This window comes from Acanthochromis polyacanthus, chromosome 10, assembly GCF_021347895.1.
Source record: "Acanthochromis polyacanthus isolate Apoly-LR-REF ecotype Palm Island chromosome 10, KAUST_Apoly_ChrSc, whole genome shotgun sequence".
In the NCBI taxonomy this organism is placed as follows: Eukaryota; Metazoa; Chordata; class Actinopteri; family Pomacentridae; genus Acanthochromis; species Acanthochromis polyacanthus.
In genome coordinates, this window is record NC_067122.1 from 7,610,312 (window position 1) to 7,626,198 (window position 15,887).

Sequence of the window (15,887 nt, forward strand, 5' to 3'; positions counted from 1 at the left end):
CTCCCTCTCTCCCTCTTTCCAAACAAACCCGAGTCAAGAGTGGCAGATGCGTGCCATTATTGCCCACGGCTCGGTGGAAGCTGTTTTCTGTAAGGCAAAGGCGGGTTAACCTAATCAATCATGTCGACTAGTTGTGTTAAAGACGATTCATGGAAGGAGGAAGAAAACATATGGCGCAGGGGTGGAGGAGAAGCTTTTCTTTAACACCGCGGCCAGACCGGGACCTTCTTGTGACAAGATGTATTCAAAGCCGGGCGAAAGAATGGGAATAAAGGCGGTGGACGGCTGCTAATTGAAGTCGTGGCACTTCAAGGCTGAAAGCAGGGGTTAATTATTCAAAAAGTCCCATTTTTACCAAGCGAAGCAGATTTTCGGGTGAATATTTGATGCGTTTCCTGAATCTCCCAGCGCAAATCCATGCCTGATTTTATTCCTATAATAAATATATTAAGCGAGTCTTTATCTCTTAGGATTCCTGTACAGATTTACAGAATGCAATGAGGCCAAAGTAGTATTTTTATGCCCCTAAAATATATAAACAGCCCATTTAATTTGTATTTTTAAATGTGAACACACCACTAATTCATCCCTCAGTTGTTTTTAAATTCACTATCGTTGTTCTTTTATGTGATCTTCTGCACAGTCACACATCCAATCTCGCCGAAAGCTTCTTGAAATATCATATAACCTTTATTTACATAGATGCTGATTAAATAGAATGTTACAATAAAATTATCGCATAGGATGTTTGATCTATATACAGAACTCAGAGCGTGGAAAAGTTTGCAGTCGGAACTCATAGTGGTGCCTTCTTTACGCAGCGAATAGGCCTGCATGCTTGCAGAGACACCTTTCTGTCAGGGCAGGAAACAAAACTACACTTCAGGTGGTGGGATGGACACATCGAGCCCAGGATGTGTGTGTTTTTTAAAAAAAGAGGAGAGAGGGATGTGATATAAATAATTGGCAGATCCGATTCCTTTAACAGAAGAAAAATAGGTGGATAAATGGCAACCAAAAGTAATTGCACAACTTTGTCTGCCCCTCTTTCAAAATGAATGTGTAATATTAAAATGTATATTAAAATGTTTACACAATTTTCAGCCTTCCAGTACCTTAACTGGTCGGTCTGTATGAAAGGAAAACAGACATTCCTCAGTGAGACTTAAACGACAGACTTGGATGGCTTTACAAGTCCGATTAATAAATTAAAACGGAGAAAAAAATAAAACAGGTGGGGGGGAGAAAAAAAAACTTTCCCGTAGTGTTCATATATGTATATATTCTCCTTTTGTCAATATCCGTGCAAAAGTTTGGGAAGAAAAATGTCCCCGTTTTCATTTTCTTTTATTGTTGCTGTTTATGAAAATCACAGAGCCCCCTGACTGTCAATCGTCCACCTCGATCTCCTCGTCGTCCTCCGAGAATTCATCCGTGGTTTGGTCTCTGGACGAGGAGGGGGACTGTGGGAAGGCTCTGTGTCCTTGAGAGGTCGGGGAGACGCTGGGCGACCTGGCCTCGGGCCCCCCACCCTGGGGATCCTCAATGTTCTCCATGGTGACGAGCTTCTGCAGGGTCTGTGGGGTGATTTTCTTTAGCGACTCCACGTCCGCTTTCATCTCCTCCAGGTCCCTCTTGAGTTTGGCCCTGCGGTTCTGAAACCAGGTGATGACCTGCGCGTTGGAGAGTCCCAGCTGCTGCGCGATTTGGTCACGGTCGGCCGGAGAGAGGTACTTCTGGTACAGGAACCTCTTCTCCAGCTCGTAGATCTGGTGGTTCGTGAAGGCCGTCCGCGACTTTCTCCTCTTTTTCGACGTCTGCCTCTGTCCGAAGGCGTTTACATGCTCACGACCTTGGAGGGGTTGGAGAAGAAATAAAACATACAGGAAGGATGAAACAGCCGCCAGGGTCGCTTTTCCCTCAAACTCCAGCAGCAACAGAAGGCTGCAAAACAGGCCTGACCTCGGTTTATAGGCTTCATTTGTCCTTTCACTCGAAACATAAAACATTTTTTATTTAATATAAACTCTGCTGAAGCAAAAGCCTTTTCTGGGTAGCACCGAGATGATCATTCTCAAGTGCTGTCAACGTTGTCAAAAAACATATTTCTGTGAAAATGAGGGAAATAATCGTCTAGTTTCCACTAGCTATATCTTAAAATGAACAAGAATCTATCCAAATAGGACTCATTAGGCACCAATGTGTGCGCAGTGCCACAAGAATCTGCTGCAAAATAAAACTAAATGTGTCATTTAACTCAAGTTTCCCCGCAAGTCATGTTTTATCCAACACAACACTGCATGCAGCAGGCCCTTAGAGCTAAATCACTTTTCTGACAGGATGCAGATATGCTTATTATTCAGTATATTAACCAGTTTTGTAGTTGATGTGCACGCACATTTGCATGCGTAAATGCTCCGTTTCCCTTCCTTATCTCGTATTATTCACACATTCCCACACAGCTGTCCTTGCATGTCTACATTTAAAGTCAAAACAAACCCAGCTAGCAGCGATAACAGCTGGGAAACTCAAAATAATTCTGCTTGTTTCACTTCAAAAAAATCACCTACATATGTATATTCTCTCTATATAAAAAAAATCACATTTTGGTGGAGAAAGTTTGTACCTTCTGCTGCTTGGATCACGCTCACTTCCAGACCCTTGAACGTTTTGCTGGCCAGCTCCTCCAGCGCGCACAGCGGAGAGGACGGCGTGGTGATCCCGTTCCTCGCCGAGTTGGAGCCCGTAACTTTCTCCAGCACTCTGGGCGGACAGATACTCGCGACCGACTTCTTAACGGAGGGTTTGTTTAGGATATCCTCGATACTGAACGGCGTTAGCGGCTTGTTGGAGTTGGCCGGTGGCGGCAGCTGATCCAGGGGAGCCCGTCTCCTCTCCTCGCCGCTGGTCTGCAACACAGAACCTGCCTTCATGTCTTTACTGGAGGTCATCGCAGTCCCGAAGAATCGCTGCTTGCAAAAAAAGTTGGTTATTTCATTCAAATGGCGGATCCACAAGTTCTCCTCCGGCGTTCGGGCTTCTCCTGGACCTCCACTATATTTTGACACTTTAAAGCCGAATGCTGCAACTTAGCTCGCCTGAGAGCTTTCCTCCGAAATAACCATGCTTCGGGCGTAGTTGTGAAGGCAGCCGGACTGTATTCCCCCTCAGAGAGTCGCAGGTCATCTGCCAAGCTCCATGTAGATCTTTAGGAAGTAACAGACTGGAGGGGGTGAATCCCTGCAAGGGGAAAAAGCTTTCTCGGGCACCAAGAAAAAGAAAGCGACTGCTAACGAGTTATTGTTGATTGGGCGAAGTTCAATTAGAGAAACACTACGCTACTTGCTGACCCGCTGCTGCGTCTTAAAGGGCCGGACCATAATAACTAATTGGACGTGGGGAATAGGAGGAGTCTGTTGCTGCCGAGGAGAAAGATGCCCTGAAATGTTTATGCATCTGTTTCCCTCTGCTGGTGTGTTCTTCTAGAAAGGGAGAGTTGATGGCCATTAAAATACTGCCACCGGCATCATTCTGTTATGGAAAAGTTTGGAGGAACACTCAGCCAACAATAGTCTCCAGCCGTGATATTCATTTGGGCATTTTCGTGCGTAATTACGCATAGAGCATGCTGCGTAATGAGGACATTAGGCAATGTGCTGCACGGGAATTTGGCTTACAAATAGTCACTGTGACCACATTTACGGACTTGATTTAAAAGCCAGCTTAAATTATTTGTCGACAAATAACGTGGTAGGCGATGGGTTAGGTTTATTGTTTAGTTTTTGAAGCATTATCACAGAAAAACGTTCAACTGTTGTTTTTTTCCCAGATGATTAAGACACGTGGATTATTTTATATCACTTTACTAAATAGTCATCAGCTTATATAAAATTACTTCCTAGATTTTCAAAGATAATAAACAAAAAATATCTTCTAATTTAAAAACAGAAAGTGAAAAAAGTGTCCAGTTTGAAAGCTCACTTTATTATTTTTCTCTCTTTTTTTTCATTTTCGATCATATGGTGTGTTTACGTTCTGTTATTTTTCCTCGGTGTGTCACCTCTGCCCCTGTCTGTCCCTGCAGGTAAGATCCAGAGTTCCAGTGTAATTTAATGCGCCGGCGTGAAACAGGCGTGTAATAAAGGTGACGCCGTGCCGTGGCTCTGCGTCTGAGGACGGAGAATGTGAATTTAACTGAAGGAGGTTTTAGGATGTAAAGAGAAAAACGGATTAGAGAGAAAACGGGGACGAGGTGGACGCCTGGGAGAGCAGCAGGTACGTCTGTTCAGAGGAAACACACCTTGTTGTATTTAAAGCTCGCCTTGTAGCACACTTGTTTGTTGTCCTCACGTGGGTCATATATTCGTTTTAACAGCTGCAAAGACGTAGATCAAAATGTTCTTTTGCAGATGTAAGAACAACAACAACCAAAAAAAAAAAGATTTGTGAGGGAAAGCATCGTTGCTTAGCTGACATCGAAATTCCTTTTCCACAAAATGGAACCAAGAGCTTCTCGTGATAAATTAAGCCCTCGGTTTGGCAGCTGGATTATAAACTGGGCGCAGTACCACCTGCTCAAACCGACCAGAGGCTGAATAAAAGCAAAAAGCAGGAGAAAATAGTGTTGTTTTTTTTTTTTTTTTTTAAAAAAGCACAATCATATTTTTCCTGACCCCACTGGGTAAAGCCTGCCGCCCATGGAGCCACTGCGGAGAGTCTGGTGCCAACAGGAGCATATGGTGACATTGGTTTAGGGACAGAGTTCTAAAACAGCAGGAAATTCTATTATCTGCCGTGGAGGTCCACCCTTTGTGGCTGCTTTGAATACATATTTCTCCATAACGAGCAGGAGTTTGTGGGGATAAATTTAATTAGGGAATTTGGACAGAAACATGGGGAAAAAGGTGCAGGTAGCTGAGAAGATATTTATATCACACTGAAGGTGATTTAACCTGACACTTTTGGGCTTGAATTCAAAATTAGGTTGGAATTTAAAAGAGCTTAAGGGCAGACTGTGGTGAGTGGGTTCAGATTTGTGTGCATTTGGTACACAAAATAAATACATTATTGTTTATAAAATACAAAAGGTGGTTTGATTTTTACAGAAAAGTCTAAATAAAATAAATATAGATTTTTCTTTACCTTTCTTTGGGTGTTTGGGGGAAATAATCTTAAATCTTGTGGCTATTTGAAGGCATCTATTTTTAAATTTATAGATATTATCCTCAGGTCTGCACCATCTTGGAATTAATCTGGATGTGAGAAGAAGGTTCATCTGTTTTACCTGCAGATTTACAGAGGTGTATAAAAAAGGATGAACCTATTCTGAGCTCTGTAGATTATTAACCTCAGATCTAAACCTCCAAACAACGCTTCAGTGGACTTTAAGGTCCGAAAGTTTTTTTCTCTCCCTCTTTGACTTAATTTAAACGTTAATTAGAAGCAGAGCAGCTGACATCATCAATCATCAGCTCTTGAAGGATTTAATTGGATGATTCGCTTCGATTTTACCTCCTATCAGCACACTGGCCTCCTTCCTCCAAAACGTTGTCAGCCACTTCAGAAATTAATATTAGGATTTTCTCTCTGCGAGGAGCAATTTATCAAACAGTAGCACCGCTTTTTTCAAAATTTCCCCTCTCTCTCTTACATTTAAAAATCACAGGTCTCCTGTTAATAGTCAGCGGGGCCAAATGTGCAACGTTTGTGTCGTCCCTGAGCTCGATAAAATCAAAGCAGTGGGAAAACTCCCACCCGGTGAAGGCCAGCCTTTCTGTCATTAATCACCGAATTAATTCACTGCAGCGCAGAGCGAGTATCGAGGAATGCTTCAAGTATCAAATTCAGCCTCCACCGGAGACTCAAAGAAGCTGGTGACAAATGCAGCAACTGCAAAAATAATCCTGCAGAATGTAATTAGTTACAGGGCTGTAACGCGTTACCGCTCATCATTTAGTCCACATGGGCCCTGCATCTCCAGCGCCCCGAATCAGGTGCTTTACGCAAGAAAAATGTGTGTTTTTGAAGCAGAGACTATTTAAAATGCAGCTTTTTTCACATCGATTCAGACAACGTGAAGCATAAGTATTTCAAAAGAGAATAATAATATAAAAATCTACATGAAAGCAATTTTAGAATCACGTTCAAGATGCACATTCTTTCAGTAACTTATATTTTGGGGATTATGCTCAATTTTTTCTTGTAATAAAAGGGGCTAAAATTGCATTTTATTAATACATTTTCACTGCTGTTGTTGTGGAGAATTGAGGAAATATAGCAGTCTATAAAATAGTATCACCTCACTATAAAAACCAAAATACAAACCACAAGTATTTACAGTAATATTATTCAAAAATAGATTTTCATCGGTCATAAAAATAACAAGTTGACTTATAAATTGAGAACCACACATGCTCCCAACCCCACTCAGATGATTTTCGTGTTATTTCGGATTATTCTGCTCATTTTTATCCCCCCTCAAAAAGGAACTCCAGTCGTTTGTATTTCGTGGAGGCCGCGGAGGCTGCGTTTTTGTGTCCACTGCTGTTGCAAAGAGGCAGCTCTCACAGCGCAGCGTGTCGTCCTGTATTATGAAAGAAAACAGCTGTAAACGCCTCTCAGTATAACATGATACAGGAGAAGGCTGCTCGGGGCGCTGTGGGTGTGTTTGTTTCCATTCTTAACCGAGCTGTTTCCACCGTGCGGCGCACCGAGGAGCTTGATGAAGGCGCTGCTGATGAGGCTCCACTGTGCGTCTGAAATAAGTGCACCGTGCGTGACAGCGTGCACCTTTTGTTTTTCACGGCAACATCAACAACTTAAAAAAAAACTGTATATAAAGCATTGTTCTTTTAAATGAAAGGTGGGCTAAATGGCAAGCTACTTGCCATTAAGCCCACCTTTCATGTAAAACAACAATGTTTTGATTTAATTTTCTCCATTAATATGTACAGAGTTTGTGCTGTTCTCAAAAAAAAACAGAGCACAAAATATAGAATAACGTGTGGGTTATTTAGAGGCATCATATTTAATTAGGAAATCAACAGAAAGTCAAAGGGGAAGATTTGACTTTTGTTTTTCTTCGTGCGTAATGGTGATGGCGTCCTTCAAACTCACCTCCTCCGACGCATCACGCCTGCCCTGTACTGTGCGTGTGCGCGTCTTTTAAGCAGGCCAGCGTCAAATTACGAGAGCGCCAGAGTCGGTAGCGGTGTAATTAGAGGACGGTGTCCTTTCCAAGCTGTCCGTGAACGCACCGTGACAGTTCGACGTCGCTCCATCGGCGCACAGGTGCTGATCTTCACAGCAACGCGGTGACGTCGTCACTTCTCATTGGCCATCACAGTCCAAGACATTACGTTACATCACTTCTCCTCCGGGTTCCTTTGTGTCAGGATCAGGTTTTTGTCTTAATATGTTTTGTCAAAAAAAAAGCTGCTGCTGATTGGATGTTTTGGAACGGAAACAGAAGAGCAATTACTGCTGACTGACAGCGTTTTATTCTTTGATCAGTATCAGACTGTGGATCATCACAGTAAGACTTTACAGGGATGTTGAACCTGCCCCTGATGATGTAGATGTCACATCAGTTGCTGTCATTTTTGTGTTATCTTTGCTTTTTGTAGTAGAGCATCAAATCTTTACAGCATCCAATTTGCATTCTCAAGCTTTCACATATTATTGCCCAAAGTTCACACGTGTAACTGGATCTGCAACTGATTGTTACTTTGTAATAGACTATTGTGGCAATTTTTTTTGACCCATTATGTTGTGATTTCTTTACAAAAAGAGTGTAAAATTCTCATTAATATTTCAAATAGCAAAAGATGACACATTTGAATGACCTATTTTGCCAAAAATCTCAGAAACATTAGGTTAGACATGCAGGAAATGTTTGATATTTTTACTTGAAAATTATTGAAACAAATGCACAATGGCAAAATCAAATCAAAACATGTAAAACAAATTGCTGAAGGTCTGCTGAAACTTTATAGGACACCTTTGACCTCTTGCATATGACATACTGTGTACAGCAATGCTCCGAACTGAAGCATGCTCTTTACATTATTTACATACTCAAGTTATAGTGTAGTTCTTGTCTTAAGTCAGAAAACTGTAAAATGCAAAAAACTATTTAGACACACTGTATTTAAACAGCCCTGGTTCAAGCTCATAAGTCACTGACGTAAAGCAAGAATTATTCTATTTTTCACAGTTTTATGAACGTCCGTCAGCACACATCCTGAATCCTTTTCTGTTAAACATAATGTGCTACAATAATCTTTTGCAGTCTAACAGGAAACCTCGGTGCAGAGTGTCTGTTTACAGTGTTAATAACTGGGTCAGAGACGTAGTGAACAAGGTGATGCTGTTACAGGAATGATTGATGAAGAGATCAGAGCCAGTGCACCATGAACATAACACACCTGTTTCCATCATACATGGGTGAAGTGAGCGAACTGGGTTTCTGTTGAACATGCTCTGCTGATCCTCCGTCTTCCACTCATCTCCCCTGACTCACATGTACTGTACCGTCCTTCGCATTCCTCGCAGGGCTGCAGGAAACACGAGCAGCTTCCAAGCTCGAACACCTCTGAGCACAAAGCTGCTGGAGCTTCATTGTGTTCCTTGGCCTGAGCTCACACACAGCCCAGCTCCCCGAGGCCCTCTCCTGGGAGTGGACCGTGGTCATCCTCGTTGCTCACTAATGGCCCACAGGGGCCCATTTAAGATCATAAAGAAGGATGTGTGGAGGCTTTAGGCAGGATTACAGCATTACGGCTGAATGTTTCTCCTGTTTGACTTTTGACTAGCTTCATTATTTTGTAATTATCCCACTGAATGGAGGTACAGAGCAGGGAATATGATACGACACACTGGATTTATACTGTCAATGTGTGTTTGTGGTCCACAGCCAGCTCAGTAAAAAAGGGTAACTAAAATGACCATTGATACAAAATCATTCCGTTCTTCTTCTTCTTATTATTATTATTATAACTATTATTGCACTCTTTCGAATATGATTTCAAAAATGTAAATGCAAGTTTCTTTAACCTCATGTGATGCGTCTAATGTGTTTTATATCTCCACATTAAAGGGTTAGTCCAATACTTTCTGGCTACTAAATTACCGCCTACAAACTGCAAGTCGAGCTGCAAGTCAGCATCTAGTTATTGTTAACAGATCTTAATTCAAATGAAAGATTTTTTTAAACTCAAATTTTTTCAAAAAAAGATGTCAATAAAATGTAACTGCATTAAAAGGATAAGACAGCCTTGTTTCGAAGCATATTTTACCATTTTTTAGTGTAATTCAAAAAATACAAATTGCATTACCTTTTGTATGAGATAAAGTCACTGGTCAGTCTTTAATTCACTACATTACACACACACACACACACACACACACACACACACACACACACACACACACACACACACACACACACTCACACACTCACTTGACCAAATCTATATATAGGTGACGATGGGATTCGGCCACTGAGTCGCTCTGTGATCAGCAGCAGCCACGAACATAAACGCTCAACAGGCCGAAGAGGAGAGCAGAGTTAAGACCTCCATGACCTTTGATGTCGGAGAAAATTCAGGCTCCAGCTAGTCATCATCTAAAAGGGATTTTTAAAATACAGATGTTCCAAACAAAATCAGAATTACATCAGATGTAGTAGTATCATTAAAACCTTCTTATGTCCTAAATATTGTTTGCTATAAATTCTCTTTAGAGTGATTTATGTCGGCCTGAAAAGTAAGGACACTGTTTTCTTGGCTTAGCCCTCGACTACATGAGTTCAATACTCAGAACATATTTGTGTTTATTTTATCTACACATCACAAAGACATCAGCATCTTTCAGTCGATATTACAGATAATTTTTGCCTTCAAAGAACCTGCTCTTTTATGGACGCATTCGCTGTTCTGTTACCCCAAATCCTCCAAATCGGTGTCTCATTTTGTTGCTGTCTGCTTCCAAGTCCAATATATTTGGTTGAGTTCAAGTTGACTTATTGAATTTTTCTTACTCATTTTACAAAATAGCTCTGCAGTGGAAGAACTGAAAAAAAAACACTACCGCTCAAAAGTTTGGGGTCACCTATATAGGCAATTTCATGTGTTCCATGAAAACTCACACTTTTATTCATGTGCTAACATAACTGCACAAGAGTTTTCTAATCATCAATGAGCCTTTCAACAGCATTAGCTAACACAATGTAGCATTAGAACACAGGAGTGATGGTTGCTGGAAATGTTCCTCTGTACCCCTATGGAGATATTCCATTAAAAATCAGCTGTTTCCAGCTAGAAAAGTCATTTATCACATTAACAATGTCTAGACTGTATTTCTGATTATCTTCATTTAAAAAAATGCTTTTCTTTCGAAAATACGGACATTTCTAAGTGAGCCCAAACTCTTCAACATAGTGCAAAAACAACTAACTCTGCATTCTCATGTGATTAAAGAATACTCTTGCAGATTAGTGAATGTAATCAGTGAAAAATTTACATCCAACAGTAAGAAGAACAACCCTGATCCATACACTTTCAGTATTTCTGAGTCACTGAAAGACTTGCAATTATTTGTTACAATTACAGAAGTGAAATGTGACGCTGACATTTCATCATTTCATTAGCCTCCACACAAGCAACAACAAAAATAATGTATCTTCAAGCATTGTCTCACTCTTTATTTGTCCATTAGTTCCACAGTTTTAGCTGTTAAATGGACCATTTTTAGTAGCACGTGAACACAGCTGGCAATGCACTAGCAATAAACCCAACTATCATACAGGAAAGCTGAACTTTACTGCCACTGGAGAGAAATACACGGGCTCCATTCACTGAGCCCTATCTTCTTATGTCACTGTACATATCTTGGCAAATGAAGACAAATACTTGTGCGAGTAAACCGTGTTCCAGGGGAGCTTTCAACAAATTAATCACTTGCAATTCTATACTTGTCCACTTGGGCGCCTGGCGGGTCCCCGAAGCGACGTCCAGCTCGTAATGAGGGCCACGTCGTTGGGCGCTCTTTACAAGGCAAGAGTTGAAGCTGGAAAGGAGGAAAAAAAACAAATGAGTAAGCGAAGCCACCCCTCTGGAGGACCGTCGTTTTCTCGAGATGGTGTGGCGCCTCGACCTCCGAGATCACCCCTCTACCCCTCCGCCAAGTCTTCCTCTCCCTCCACACATCAGGATTTCATTAAGTGGTGAGCTGCAAACCCCCACCACCCCCCAATCCACTTCACTCCATCACCACCACCACCACCACCAACCCCTCTTCCCCCTTTGCTCTTTCTCCTGCACCACTTTGCTCCCAAACCAAATGAGGAAATAGCTCGTCTGGTCGCTGACAGACCTCGGGTTTGGCCGTAAAGATAAATGACCCAAAGTATTAAAGTTTAACACGTTGACAAAACCCACCTGATCTGTGGGATTAATGCAACAAAAAATCCATCTGTGGAAAAAAAAAGAGAGAGAGAGAGAGGAGGGAAGGAGGTGGGGTTGGGAGGGGTGACGGGGACTCACAGGAGAGTAATAGCCGGGCACTCGGAAGGTCAAACAATATTTAGGATAAGTACATATCCAGTGCTGAGAGGCTGAACTTTGTAGAGACGTTCGCCGTGTCTCATGTTTCGTGCATCATGTTTAGGGAGGTAAAGTGATTCCACGAAAGGTTAAAAAACCAACACACACACAACACAGTTAAGACTGAGGATCCTTAATTGGGTCGACATGAAAAACACAAGGAATGCTTTCACTTAAAATCACATTAATATTCTGACGCCATCCGGAGCAGAGGTCCTGTTTTTGGAGTTTTCCAACCACAACAAAGACTTAGCAGAATATTCTGTCTGAAATGAAAAGTCCGAACGGTGAAGCAATGCCATGTTTGTTTGCCACCATTATTTATTTCCATTCGAGATGATGAAGGTCTCTTCTTGACCATAGCTGCAGAAAACAGGGTCACAACGCAGCTCTCAACATCCATGTTCTACTTGATTTACTTTGTGGTCGGCCAGTTCATCATTTTTGGGAAGTGTTTGGCCAAATACTGTACATCTGATAAATCTGCATTTTAGTGGAAAATTGCCTAATCGCTGCTCAGTGGAATTCCCGCTCCACCAAACATAAGTGTTTCAGGAATAGTTGAAAATCAGATTTAAAAATAGTAAGTATCCTCTTGGCAAGAACCACTGGCTAAAAACAGTTTTAGAGTGCTGGTACTGGCCTACAAAACCTCAGCGTGTATTTACCGCAGCTTATTGAAGTCACTGGTGTATCTATTTGCAGATTAAGGCTTTTCAAGGATCCAGGAAAATTTATGATCCAGATATTAAGATGCATATAATCTTATGTGGCCTTTAATCAGGATATGAGGTCATTTCCAAACTGCACGACGTTATAAATGTGAGTGTGGTCATTGCCTCATCATGTTGTCCTGACCAAAGTTGAATGATCCCCTCGAGGGACTGCGGTAATTCAGCTTGTGTTATCTTGTGTTTAAAGTCGAGGCTAAAGGTGAAAGAGCTCATTTACCTGTACTGTATCAATATTCAGAGGATGGTGGGAAACTTTCTCAACTGAAACATGCAATCATGTCGGTTTGCTTGGAGGAAATGTTGGTTTTGCTGGAATGAGGATGTTTTCAGGGGTTTAGATCTGAAGTAAGTCTGGAGATGAAGGAAGCTTTCAGTCATTTCTACACCTCCAACAGTGTTTTTAGCGTCACATGTGATCACATTTCATACTTTTATAGATGCTTTTACTTTTCTTCACTTTACATACGGCAGAGACCATTCATTTTATTCAGTATTTTAGTTTTGGAAATGTATTGATTGTGGTGTATTGCATATTTACCACATTGTGCATTCAAAGTAGGCAGCCCAATGCAGTGTTTAGCACTGTCACCTCACAGCAAGAAGATTCTGTTTTGGACAGTGTGGAGTTTGCATGTTCTTCTCACTATAACACGTCAGTCCACAACTCATGACCTGATCTGTTGACTGCTACATTCCTGTGACTCTATTCAACTCCATCCATCCATCCATCCATAAATGAATGAATGAATGAATGAATGGAGGTTAGTGATCGTGATTTGACTGTAGGTGTGGGTGAACCTGCCTCTTGCCCAGTGTATTCTTAAAGCTCATGGATTAAATGAAGTATCAGTGGTTTCACATAATCAAAGGTCTATATCGGAACACCAGTGGTTCTCAGTTCTCATTGATATATTCATGATTTGTCACAAAAAATGGAGAAAAATGTACAAATGCAAAAAAAAAACCCCACAAACATCTATGGAAAAAATGCATTTGTTGTGAAGAAATCCAACAGATAAACAGTCATTCATATGTGTACAGTGAGTTTCATAACTGAGTGTTTTCATAGTGACTTCCTTGTAAATGCTAAATGGTGCTTTGTACTTTTATAACATGTCAGCCTATATCTGATTGATGTTATGCATAGGATGGTATGAATGCAGTCCGAGTTGAAAAGTAAAACTTCTCAGTAAGCATTTCCATTCATTGCAGACACAAACCTGCTTGTTGTTGTTTTTTTTTAAACCTCAGATTAGTGCAAAAACGGATCTGTTGTAATTCTTTGCTTTGTCCCACAGTCACATATATTAAGATATCCACACAAGAAAATCTGACACCTAGAAAATTTTATAATATTGAAAGTGACTATAAATGTATTCTTTCCTGTGATTGAGACCTATTGTGAAATATGAATTGCCTTGAAGCAGGAACCACCTCTCGCTGCAGCAGGATTAAACAAACATGAGGAGTTACTGGCAGACGTGTTACTGTCTGGCTCCATTGTGATGCACTTCATGGAATCATGAATGTGTCCATAAGTGAAATATAAGGTACTAAACTGCGCTGAGGAGCAGCACTGGAACATGTTTGGGTGTTTCTCGCCAGCTGTTAAATCATTATTATCGCTTCCTATTTTTCAGAGATGGTTTAAATTGGAGTTGGTCCTCTTGAGGACATTCCTTTTTCTCCTGAAGTATTCAGATCATTGTCATGCATAAGAAATTCTTCAGAAAAACAAAATGACAAAACCTGTTTATATTAGATGTGTTGTGACATCATCTGTTTTCTGGAAACCCCTCTCTAGTTTTGGATGCTAAAATTTCTGCATTAACTCAGTTCTTGGAAAACAGAAGAAGGAAAAAGAACAGAAGGAAACCCATTCCACCAAATTTTATTCAGACTTTGGCAGCTTTTGATTAATTTACATGAAACTAAGTGTTGCAACAAAACATACATAAACTGACCACTAGAAAAAGCTATGGTATTTAATGACTTAATGTCTTTTTCTTACCTTTGTGTGATAAAAACTCCTTTTCAATTCTCAGGTTCGGGTATTGTAATAGACAGGAAAACAGGAAAAATAGCAATAGGAAAAAAATGTCGGGAGGCATAAATATTAAGGGAGTGAAAACGCTAAGCGAGGTCTTGGCCCGATCTGGGTCCATAACTTAACTCTGCCTCGCAAGTTCATAAATATTGGGAAAAAGGCTCACACTGTCGCAGCCGTGAGCAATGAATCCATGGAGAAAAACTCCTTTGTGCCTGCGTTTAATTTTTATTTTCCAAATCAGAATCAAGATGGATGCAAAAAAAAACAAACTTTAGCTGTTATGTCTTAAGGAATTAGTAAGATTCGTTGTTAGTTAGTTGGTAGTTTACTGCTTTTGTCATGCACAACACTGACAGCTGAAGTTATCAATATCTAAACGGACTGTTAAATATCAATTTCCACGAAGAATAAAGTTTTTATATGGGCTTGCTGGCAGTGTGATGGCTTAACCTGCTTTAAGTTTTTCCACTGTTAAGCACAAGAGTTCACTCTCCTCCCTTTCCCCCTCCACCTTTCTGTCTGCCTGCATGAATCCAAACTGTGAGGAGACAGATCCGCATACATTCACCCTCCCACTCACACTTCCTCCATGATTTTATTTCCTGCACTTGAGCCATTTTAATACATTTCTCTGTTTCCTTTGCTTCATTTTATGTGTGTTTTCTTATTCTCACCATATTTTCCATGTTGTTGCTGTCATCATCCTGATCCTTGTGCCCAGTTGTGGAATTACTGGTTGTGTTAGCTCTGCTGTTAGCTTAATTTTTCTCATTGCTGCTTTTTTCAGTTGTCTAAGCACTTCAGAATTGCATTACTATTTAACTAACACTGAGAAAAGCCAGTGGTAGAAAGTAAGTAAGCACATTTATTCATGTACTGTACTTAAATACAAATTTCAGGCTGTAGTAGCACTTCAATTGTATGCTCGACTGAAAAAAGAGAATTGTTGGACCAACTTAAATTAATTGCTTCAATTGGTAACATGCAATAGAATTACGTGTGTCCCAGTGGTGTAGTCCAGGGTATACGGCGGTATACGGCGTATACCCACTTATTTTTCAGTTAGCATTGCGTATACCCACTTCTAATGCTCCCTGGTGCGCATCATTCAGTAATATCTGTGTGCCAGGTAGCCCTCTTTTCCTTAAGGATGATGAAGCCATGAACAACCCTCCTCTGCCTGTAATTGGCTGGTACATGCTATCTTCACTGATTCGATTGGTTAACTTTAGGGATGAGCCAATCAGAGGCAGAGTAGGGCGGGTCATACAGAGGAAAATTTTGCTAACACCTCTGTGGCACTCCAGTTGATTGACAGGTCTGCTTGAAAGATGCGCGGAAATGCGAGAAAGTCAGAATAAACACCTTTCAAGTGAGTGGCACGTATCGAGCGAACCTACTTTCATGGACGATATAATTCTCAGGTAAGTTTTAAGGTGGTTTCCAAATGAATCATTGTTTTAAACTACTGGCAACATGACTGCACATTTCAAGGAGAGG

At 40.9% G+C, this 15,887-nt stretch overlaps 1 protein-coding gene and 1 long non-coding RNA gene across 2 annotated transcripts in view; both read right to left on the reverse strand.

Annotated features, from left to right (window-relative positions):
• Window positions 1-956: 956 nt before the first annotated feature.
• On the reverse strand, window positions 957-3,504 carry lbx2 (ladybird homeobox 2). Its single transcript, XM_022189710.2, has 2 exons — window positions 2,627-3,504; window positions 957-1,852 (listed from the first exon to the last, which is right to left on the reverse strand). Exons 1-2 carry the CDS (start codon window positions 2,949-2,951, stop codon window positions 1,389-1,391), a joined length of 789 nt encoding a protein of 262 aa, XP_022045402.1. The 5' UTR covers window positions 2,952-3,504; the 3' UTR covers window positions 957-1,388.
• Window positions 3,505-10,675: 7,171 nt separating this feature from the next.
• Window positions 10,676-15,887, reverse strand: part of LOC110948261 (uncharacterized) — a 139,775-nt gene continuing 134,563 nt past the window's right edge. Inside the window, exon 3 of the long non-coding RNA XR_002595523.2 lies at window positions 10,676-11,067. This is a non-coding gene — a long non-coding RNA (uncharacterized LOC110948261). The remainder of the gene's footprint in view (window positions 11,068-15,887) is intronic.

Bases quoted from the DNA above. Each gene is read 5' to 3' on its own strand.
- lbx2 (XM_022189710.2), bottom strand. From the start codon at position 2,951: ATGACCTCCAGTAAAGACATGAAGGCAGGTTCTGTGTTGCAGACCAGC. The intron at 1,853-2,626 runs GTACAAACTTTC...AACCCCTCCAAG, and splicing joins CGTGATCCAAGCAGCAGAAG to GTCGTGAGCATGTAAACGCC.